The 10637-nt window shown below is 50.2% G+C and overlaps 1 protein-coding gene across 1 annotated transcript in view; it reads left to right on the top strand.

Moving 5' to 3' along the window:
* The window catches only part of Atp2b3 (ATPase, Ca++ transporting, plasma membrane 3), a 53802-nt gene extending 43915 nt beyond the window's left edge, over positions 1-9887 (top strand). The window contains exon 19 of the mRNA XM_013035315.1: positions 9567-9887. Coding sequence (XP_012890769.1) covers positions 9567-9887 — 321 coding nt within the window. The remainder of the gene's footprint in view (positions 1-9566) is intronic.
* Positions 9888-10637: the final 750 nt, after the last annotated feature.

Genomic DNA, 10637 nt, shown 5'->3' with positions numbered 1-10637 from the left:
TTCCTTCCTTCCTTCCTTCCTTCCTTCCTTCCTTCCTTCCTTCCTTCCTTCCTTCCTTCTTCCCTCCCTCCCTCCCTCACTCCTCTTCTCCCACCCTCCTTCCTTCCTACCATTCCCTCTTCCTTCCTCCCTCCCTTCCATGCTATCTGTTCTCCTTCCCATTATCTCTGGAGCCCAGCAGCCTGGTAAGTAGAGTGTGAGGGCTGCTACCCTCCTGCTGTTCACAGCTAGTCCAGGGGACTGTAAGCAGCAGAAGTGAGGGCTGGGAGCAGTGCCTTCTGAGGAGGGCACTGGTATAAAGGCGCAGGGTGCTGATGTCCCAGCCTACAAATGTGAGCCTAAAAAGGCTCATCCCCATTGAGCAGACATACCTCAGAAAGGACTCACTGTGGAGGAAGCTGCTGCTTGGGGCACCTAGCAACTCCCAGGGGGATGTGCTTTGTGCCTGGAAGCTGTTTGCCATCACATGCCACAGACAGGTTTTGAATTTAGCACCTCAGGCTTACTCTGAGATGAAAAACAATAAGAAATCAGAACCCAGCACACTCCTAGGCCAAGACCTGCCCAGAGCCCCATAGGCAGCCAGGCCTCTCAGAATGGGCACTAATCCCAGCCTCCTCAGGTGCTTGGAACTCTCAGGGGAAGTAGAATATGTGGGGAGGAAGGCAGGCAGGATGGAAGCCAGAATGGAGCTCCCCTGAACAAGAAGCAGGATGCGCCAGGTGTGATGGCCCGGGCTGCCTCTACTATCTCCAAAGGTTTCATAGATCACAGGGGTCCCAAGCAAACTTGCTATCCTCTCAGGGCCTGTACTCTAGGCCAGTCTTCCCTTCAGCTCCCCAAGAATCAGAGGACTCTGCCTGCAGCTCTCAGGGCAGGGAGGGCTCTTCCTGTTCCAAGTCATTCCCAGAAAGGGCCTGCTGGTTCCGGGAGAAGGGACATTCATTGGCCTCAAGGCCAATGCTAGGAGCGACTAGAGGACATCCTCTAAGCCAGAGGGAGGGATGGCTAAGAATTCTTAGGGCCCAGTGTGCCCTCCCTAGCCTTTCTAGCCCCCAACACACACACACACACACACACACACACACACACACACACACACACACACACACATTTCTGCTGCTTCTGGACTCAAGCCCCATCCCAATACATCCTACTCCCTCGTTTGTGCTCATATAGCCCTGCCAGACCGTGCTAACCATGACCTACCAACTCCTAGCTCCAAGACAAACCTCTAAGCCTCCTCCTTGCTCAGAGCCATCTCTCCCCTCCTGCCCAGCCCCATGGCTACCTCCATCATAGCCATTTCCTTCCCATTCTCCTAAACCAGCACAGTGTCTTTCCTTTCTCTGCTGCCATCTCATTTCATATGAAGCCAGGCCATCTGGGTAGATCTGGAAACAAGGACAGTGTGAAATCCTAGTCCTGTCCGGGCATTAGTCACCACCCCCCACCGCCATCCCTGCACACCACAACTGCCGTTGGTGTCAGTATCCCCAAACTGTGGTCACTCAGGTTTGCTAACAAGCACCCTGCCTCCCCGTGGAAACCGAACCCAGATCCTGTCACCATCAAAGCCTCTTTGTAGTCTCCAGTGGCCAAGAATCTTTTCATGTCTGCTTTCCATGAGGACACAGGCAGGCCCCAGGCCTTCGCCAGTTATACCCTGGAAGTTTGTTTCCCAGTAGTTCATTATCATGGCCCTCGCACTCCAACTGACAGACCAGCCTGTCCTTCCTGCAGCCACATTGGGCCTCAATACTCGAATGTTTACTGTTGTAGTAGTCCATAGACAGGACTGATCCAGCCCAGAAAAGGAGGGGTGGGGAGGGCGGTTTGGTTTCATCCCATGCAGACAAAGGGGCTCCTTCCAGATGTTTAGTTCTATATTAATCATAGGGAGATGGATCACAGCAGTTGATTTTCATTATCTTTTGTAACGTGAACATTTTTCATCCAAGGGGGTCAAAGCTGGCCAGGTGAGCCACCAGAGCTTTGCTTGTTCTTTACACACTTCCAGGTGGAAGGATCTGGCAAAGTGAAAAGAATCCTGTCATAGGAATTTTGTTCTATTGTCCAGAAGTTATTTGATGTTGAGCTAAATCTCTTCCCTTGCATTTAGGAGACTCGTGAATGTATTGGCATTTTTCCTAGATATTTGTATGTGCATGCGCCTCTATGTGGAAAAGTATCAGGTCCCTCCTGGAGACCATGCCCTGGCCCAAGCCTTCCCGGAACCACAGGCTACAGTGCTGAGGGAATAACCTTCCAGGGAATTCCTAACGCTCATAATAAAATGTAGCCTAGGGAAGACCCCAGGACCCTTTCCTGTAGGCACTGTGAATGTTGACTTGCAGGCCAGCAGCCACGAGCTGAGATCTCGTGAGATTTGAGACTGTACAGTGGTTCTCGGCTAGTGTGAGAAGCAAGGGCTCAGGTGGGGCTTCTCCAGCGTCCTGTGTCATCTGATCACCAGAAGAGCCTGGGCTCAGCTGTTGGTGTGAGGAGCACAAGTGTGGCCTTTCTTGGTCCTGGGCACAGTGTGTGTGTGTGTAAGAAGGGAAGCAGCTTGCCACATGCCCAAAACTGCATCTTTCATTTCTGCTATGACCCTTTGATGGCAGAGCTGAAGCGCTTGACATCTCCATGGGGAAGGAAAGAGGCTGGATCTTTCCCCAACACAGAGATGTAAGGCCAAAGGTAGCTTCTCCTCAGTTTCCAGCATTTCTGCACTGGGCTTCTCCTTGCCCTCCTTTACACAGCAGCTGATAGGCAAGGTTCTGGACTAGTGGTTGGTACAGAGCAGTAGAAAGGCAAGGGAGGAATCAGGCAAAAAAAAAGTCTGAGCTGCATGCATGTTAGGGGCTGATACTAAGCAGATCATATGGAGAAGCCTTCCTGGAACGTATGGGTCCAAGAACCCCAGAAGCAGCGGGTAGATGCAATTATTTCTGCCTGAGCAATCAGCAGGAAGCAATAAGAAGGTATTAGGCAATGTCTTGCAGCTCAGGAGATTTTGCTTTTGTTTTTCTTTCCTTTTGTTTCCTTTTTCCATTCTTTATTGGAATAAGCCTTCCTTCAGTCCCTTGCTTGTTTCCCAGCTTCTGCACTCCTGTCCCAGCCTCCATCCTTTTTGTGCATTGGAGGCCTAAGCAGCTCCTCAACAGGGCTCAGAGCCCCCATCAGTAGCACAGCATGCTTGCCTTCTGCTGCGGTTCGAGGGTGGGAGTGGCCCTCGATCTGCGGTATCACTGCGTGGGTAAGGCTCCCAGCGTTCATGTACCAGGTGAGCAGCACAGCACCCTGAGTGCTCAGCTGTTTGAAGCATACAAAAGCACTGGGAGGTTGGGCGCTGGTGGCTCATGCCTGTCATCCTAGCTACTCAGGAGGCTGAGATCTGAGGATCACAGTTCAAAGCCAGCTGGAGCAGGAAAGTCCCTGAGATGCTTATATCCAATGAACTACTAGAAAACCAGAAGTGGTGCCATGGCTCAAGTGGTAGAGTGCTCACCTTGAGCAAGAGGGAGCTCAGGGGCAGTGCCCAGGCCCTGAGTTCAAGCCCCCAAGACCAACAATGGAAAACAAAATAAAAAGCACTGGGAGTCTCCTCCAGGCAGCATATGACAAAGAAGGGAACTAAGTGCAGGTGGTTGCAAGTCTCAGACAGAGAAATAGCAGATGAGTAGGAATGTTCGGGGGTGCTATGCTATGTGCATGGATGTCCAGGCCAGCCTCCATGAGAATGAATATTTAAGCTGAGATCTGTGTGTAAAGGAAGGGCAGCATGACTTCCTTATAGGGATGAAGATTCCAGGCAGGGGGTTGGCCCAGCAGAGTGTGGGAAGGCTCCTGCCTACCGTGTTCTGGAATAGCTGCAGCTAGTTGGTTAAAGCTAACTGGGTGGAGAGCCTGGAAGAAGGGTGAAGCTATCGTGAGAGACAGGGGTCAGGCCAGTAGCAGACATTTTGCAACCTACTCACTGAGTCCCTGTTGGATGTGGACAGTCTTGTTGGATGCTGGGGCCATTAGGGAACTCTATAGGCAAACACTTTCCACCAGGGGGTTTGTTCCATTGAAGGAGAATCAAGAGAGAGAGAATGCTTGAGGTGGGAGGTACCTTTGAAAGGGAGCACCGGAAATCAAAGCAGGGGCAGGAGTGCAGGTGGGACAGGAAATGGCTCACTGAGGAAGGTGGGGGTGGAGAGCTTTGAGACTCAATGAAGGAAAGCCCTTCTGGTAGAAGGATGAATCCAGTGCCTAGGTGCTGAGGTGGGAATGTGCCAGAAGCTGGAAGTAAAGGGAGATAAAGTGAGAGGCTGCAGGACTTCCAGTCTTGCTCTAGGAAAGACAACTATTAGACAAAAGTTTGCATTGGTGGAGGCTATGAAAGGTTCTGGCTTTTACCAGAAAAGATTGCTTGGGCTGCGATGTTGGTGGGGGGGGGGCAAGGCAAGGAAAACAGCAGGAGGCCCTGCATCAGCCAGCCTGGGCCAGTACGGTGGGTGTGGTAGTAGTAGTGTGGTGGCAGGGTGGGAAGTGGCAGAGTGTGATGTCATTAAGGATTGAAGCTGGAGATTTGAGGCCAGTTGAGACATGACTTAGACGTCCCAGGCTTCAGTTAGAGATGGAGAACCACTGAAAGACCAATGAAATGGAAGGCTCCAGGCAGAAAAAAGCACGTAGGCCAAGGGGAGGGGCCCTGGGATGTTATGGTGGAAGTCAGCTGAAAGGAAGAGGACTACAACATGACTGGGAAGGAGCCAGGAGAGATATGGAAACCGTATCCTTCAGTTTGGGGGAGGAAATAAAGTATCAACAAGCCTGTCAGGGTCACTAACCATGACAGAACACAGAAACGTGGGGCAGCAACTGGAAGGAATTGCTGGACCAAACAAGTGAATGACCCAGGCAAGGGGGAAGAAGATGGCAGCAGCAACACCCTTGACTGCCTGCAGGGGGCAGTAAGCCACACCACCTCACACAGGTGATGAGAAGCTACTGGAGATTCCCATCTCCATCTTTGCAGCACAGCCTGACCCCGTTGGTCCTCTCAGAAGCCTCAGACCTAACTCTAGGACTTGCATTTCCTACTTGCGTTTCTTTTCTTTCAAAAGTATTCTACTGAGCCAGGCATAATGGCACCAGGCCTGCAATCCCAGCACTCAGGAAGCTATAACAGGATTGTAAATTTCAGGTCAGCCTGGGCTGCTTAGCAAGACTGTCTCAAGGGAAAAAAAAATTCTATAGGCAAATGGGCTGTGGACAAAGGAGTTTAATGAATTTCCACCACAGTTAGGACCCAGACCAGTTTCATCCTGCTAGAATGTTGAGATTCAAATAAGGGAATGGCAGGATCTGATTTAGCCAGAGAGAGCTTAGAAATGCCATCTGGAGTCAGGTACCCGTGGCTCACGCCTGTAATCCTAGCTACCCAGGAGGCTGAGATCTGAGGATTGTGGTTGGAAGCCAGTGTGCACAGGAAAGTCTGTGAAAGTCTTATCTCCAATTAGCCAGCAGAAAGCCAGAAGTGCAGCTGTGGTTCAAATGGTAGACTGCCAGCCAAAAAAAAAAAAAAAAGCCAAACAAGAACACCAAGTTCTGAGTTTTAAGTCCCAGCACTGGCCCAAAAATCAATGCCATCTGGAGAAGGGACAGTGCAGGCAACACTACAGCAATGACAGAGTCTTGGTCAAAAGCTGTGTGCCTGTAACACTGGGATGGGAAGAGGGCAAGGTGCATTGTGGAACAAGAGTGTGAAGGGTCCGGGAGACCCTGAAAAGGACCCGGCCAAAGCAGAAGTTTGGCATTCTGGAAAAGGGTCCTGACTGTAGATAAGAAGCTAGATGGGTTGCAGAGGTGGTGAAATCCCTTGGGAAGAAGGGGACAGTGGGAAGCCAGTGAGGAGTCTCGGGAGAGGCAGATGCAAGCTGCGGTGTTGGGACAGGGCATGGGTTTCACTCAGCTTGGGCTGTGACTTTGCTGGGAACACTAAACTCTGGGCCTGGCAGAAGGAAGGGGCCACGAAGGTGTCCACCAACAGTTGGCTACAAGCCCAGTCCTCCACGATGGGCCTTTCTTACCATTTGCTGGTTTTCACTGAACCAGTTTCCCAGGAATTGCCTGTGCCCTTCAGTTTTAGGGTGAGCTGAAAACTCTCCAGCCTAAGACGTTGTCCAGCCATTGTAATAGCATCAGCCCTGAATGCAGAGCAAAAAAGCTGGTAAGAAATCTGATTCCCTGCCAGGTGTCAGGACTCAAACTCAGAACAGCAGAATGTGGGAGGATTCTGGCCCACTCAGGTGTGGGCGGCTCATTTGTGTGCGTGTTCCCCAAGTGCTGGCCAAGCCGTTGCATTGTGCCTGACTCTAACAGTGGGCATTAAACAAGGCAAATTACATCTAGAAAGAGTGCCAGGGACAAGCCAGTGGGGCGGTGGTAGCCAAAGAAGCAGGCTGCCCCATGGCCTTTGTAGGAAAGGACTTTGAAGTTCAGCCAGGTACAGTAAGACCTAGGGGGATAAATAAATTTGAGCCAGCTGGGGTGGTCTGGCTTTGTCTGGCTTGATCACATGACCCAGGTCCAAATGTGGCCAGCAACTCAGCAATGAGAAGGTTGCGGCCAAGGTCAGGGATGCATTACTGGTAAATTTACTGACCCTAGAGTTCTGGAGGGCTGTGTACAGCCTTGTCTCTTTAGAAGAGGTGATGTCCAACCCTGACATAAATTCTTCACTTCTGCACCAGAAAACCTAACTAATAAGGCAACATGGGAGTTAGCTACAAAAATGTGAATTCTGTTGTTTTCATTTAAAATATGCAATTAAGCTGGGTGCTAGTGGTTCATGCCTGTAATCCTAGCTACTCTGGAGGCTGAGATCTGAATATCGTGGTTCACAAAGTCCATGAGACTCTTATCTCCAATAGAAATTACCAAAAATGTTGGAAGTGAAGCTATGGATCAAGTTGTGGAGCGCTAGACTTGAACAAAACAAAGCTCCGGGACAGCACCCAGGCCCTGAGTTCAAAGCCTCAGGACTGGCACCAAAAAATGTGAAATGATTCTGTTTCTGTAGTAATTCTATTTAAGAAAGCAGTCTGAGATGAAGGACTCAGGGAGAACAGCTGGCCATCTGTAAGCAGGCAGATGTGGCTTCACCCAGGCCAGAGAAAAATCTAACTGCATGTCGCACACAGGCCTAGAATATTCCACCTTTTTGGAGCTTGTGGGCTCTCTCTCTCTCTCTCTCTCTCTCTCTCTTTGCATTCCAAAGACTATGTGGTTTGCCTCATTACAGTGATTTAGGAACATTGTGCTTGCCCTGGCTGAATTGTCAGCTCCAAGGTCCAGACTCTAGGAGCTGAAAGGAACTCTTTGTAGTCAAGGTGATTCATTGTCTAAACTGGGGACTAACCAACTGTTCCCATAAAGGGCCAGTGAGTAAACATATTTAGCTTTTGGGGCCAGGTTTCTGTCGCAACTAAACAACCCTGTCCTTGTAGCTTGAAAGCAGCCATGGATAGTACATAGATGAATGGACATGGCAGTGTGCCAACAAAAGTTTATTTACAAGACCAGTAGCAACCAGAGCTAGCTTTTTAGCCATAGACTGCAGAAACTTTATCTAAAAGGAGGAGATGAAATCTTAGCATCTTGGATTTGGAAGTGACATTAGAATTCATAACATGTCCCACACTTCACAAGGGCAGGGTTAAGTGGAGCCAGGAGCTCCCTCCCTCCTGTCTAATGGGCCAGGGAGGGCAGCAGTGCTGCCTTTGCATTTGTAGTAGAACCAGCTGACATTGGGGCTGGGCTTCTTATAAGAGGCCTAGGAGATGCATATCTGTTCCTGGCTTCCAGAAGCAGGAGAGAGCCCAGGCTAAAAAACCAGGAAGGGAGCAGGGAGATAGCAACTCTGTAGCTTGTCAGCCTTGAGAGTTGTGTTCATGAGCCAATGAAGGTGGAAAAGCCGGGGCGGGTGGGGGGGGGGGATTGATTCTCTAGGACCTGCAGAAGGTATAGGTGGTAGTTCAAAGGAGCTCCGCTGGGAGCAGAGAGCCACAGTGGTAGAGGGCATGGGGTTGTCAGGGGTATGATGGGGAAGCTCTTCCTTGCAGGAAGTCAATCTTATCTGAAGACTGGAAGCAAAGGGGAATGTACAGAGTATGGCAAAGTCCATGGATGTCTGAACACAGAGTGAGGAGGAGAAACAGAGTACAGACCAAGTCAGAAGCAACTAGCTATGGCACAGGGCTACAGAGAAACCATGAGGACCACCATAGTAAACCAAAGCAGCTAAGTAGGGAAAGTTTGGTGTGCACAATGTGGCCATTCTCAGTCGTTCCCTCCAGGTAGAGATCAGTAAGTAGGCTCTTAGGCCCAGAGCTTGGAGCCAGATGGGTCCCAGGACTGTGGCCAGGAAGGGAAGGTGTAACCAGAGATCTCAGACACCCCCAGGACAAAGGAGAGAGTAGTAGAGGAGATGGGGCAGAGCAGCTGGCCAGGCAGGAGCAATATGAAGGAGCCTTAAGTTTCCAGACCTGGGAGGTCTTTCCATGTGAGAACTCCTGACGGATGGATGTTGGTGGCTCACATCTGTAATCCTAGATACTCAGGAGGCTAAGATTGAAGGATTCCAGTTTGAAGCCAGCCTAGGCAGGAAAATCAGTAAGACTTTTCAATAAAGTACCAAAAAAAAAAAAAAAGCTGGAAGTGGAGGTGTGTCTCAAGTTGTAGAGTACTAGCTTTGAGCAAAAAGCTCAGGGACAGCGCCCAGGCCCTCAGTTCAAGCCCCAGACAGGCAAACAATGAATAAATAAAGCTCACACCTGTAATCCTAGCTACTCAGGAGGCTGAGATATGAGGACTGAAGTTCAAAGCCACTCCCTGTGCAAGGAAGTCTATGAGACTTTACCTCCAATGAGCCACCAGAAAACCAGAAGTGGAACTGTGGCTGAAAGTGGTAGAGTACTAGCTTTGAGCAAAAGAGCTCAGGGACCGAGCCCAAACCCTGAGTTCAAGCCCCAGAACCAACCTCCCCCCCCCAAAAAAAAAGCCACTGAGTTCAAAGAGGTCTGAGCATGGAAGGTCCTGGTGGCAGCTACAAAGCTGAGGGGATGGAGGTGAGATGCTTAAGGAGGCTCAGCATATTTCTACCACATTGGAATTCCGACTGAGTAGAGATTCCCAGGGCCACCTAAACCAGTCTTCCTCCCAAGTCAAAGAATGGGAAGGCAGCAGACAAATGCCAGGTAATCCAAAACATCTGGCCAGAACAGCCATGTTTCCTGACTGTAGATCAGCTGATGAAAGTAAAGCCCAGACCTGAAAACCTTTACCGCAGCCCAGCAGAGCTACCCCAGTTTTAACAATTGTAATACCTCACCCCAAGTGCTACGATGACCCCCCCCAAGTCATTGATGTGCTCCAAGTCATTGGCACCATCTGGACATTGACTGTCTCCTTTCCTTTCCCTTACCTTTCCTTTCTTTTGTCCTTCTCTTTCTTTCTCACCCCTTCCCATTGTCCCTGTTCCACCTTGGCTCCCATCCCTTCACCTTCTGCTCCAGATCCGAGTGGTGAAAGCATTCCGTAGCTCGCTCTATGAAGGTCTGGAAAAACCGGAATCTAAGAGCTCCATCCATAACTTCATGGCAACGCCCGAGTTTCTGATCAATGACTACACCCACAACATCCCGCTCATAGACGACACGGATGTGGATGAGAACGAGGAGCGCCTCCGGGCCCCACCCCCACCATCCCCCAACCAGAACAACAATGCCATAGACAGCGGCATCTACCTGACCACGCATGTCACCAAGTCAGCTACCTCTTCGGCATTCTCTTCCAGACCCGGGAGCCCACTCCACAGCATGGAGACGTCCCTCTAACCAGAACTTCTCTGTACATGCACACATGCACACTTGGACTCACGCGCAATCACACACCCACACGCACGCACACATGCACACGGCACAGAGGGGGACCTGCACACCTGCCAAAGAGGGAAACAACAGAGACAACTGAGGGCTTTTCTTGTGCTGTCTTTGCAGGAAGCCAAATCCATTCGATAAAGGTGCGGCCCTCTGGGCTTCTCATCTAGGACCCAGGAGCAGAAGCAGGGGGAGGAGGAAGAGGAGGAAGAAGAGGATAAGAGGGAGGAGGGGAAGGTAGAAGAGAGGAAGAATGGCACTCCCTACCTTTTTTTCTACTGATGCTTCGTTCTTAACAAATAATTCCACCGTGTGTCCACCATCCAGGCTGTGCATTGGGGTCAGGGCTGGTTATGGTTTATTGAAAGCTTTGTTGCAACCACTAGAGAGTAATCAGATCAACAAACACATACCAAAAAATGGAACTGCACTGTGGAGCAAGGGAGGATGCCATTTCCCAGACAGCCACCAGAGGGAGCCACCTGCAAATGTAGCTTCAAGCAACTCTCCCTGACCACAGTAGTAGACCCTTCCCTATGCAGTGTGCATGTGTGTGTGGGTCTGTATGGATGTGCATCTGTGTGCACATACATATATGTGACAAGATGCTTATGTAAAGGATAAGGATCTCTTTATTGGCATGATATTTCCATTTTAGGCGTTCTCATTTTGAATTTCCAGTATTGAATGTAGCAAGGTTTTGGTTTT

Source organism: Dipodomys ordii, unplaced genomic scaffold (assembly GCF_000151885.1).
Source record: "Dipodomys ordii isolate 6190 unplaced genomic scaffold, Dord_2.0 Scaffold209, whole genome shotgun sequence".
Taxonomy (NCBI): Eukaryota; Metazoa; Chordata; class Mammalia; order Rodentia; family Heteromyidae; genus Dipodomys; species Dipodomys ordii.
The sequence above is the reverse complement of the archived record's forward strand: the minus strand, read 5'-3'. Positions and strand labels throughout refer to the sequence as shown.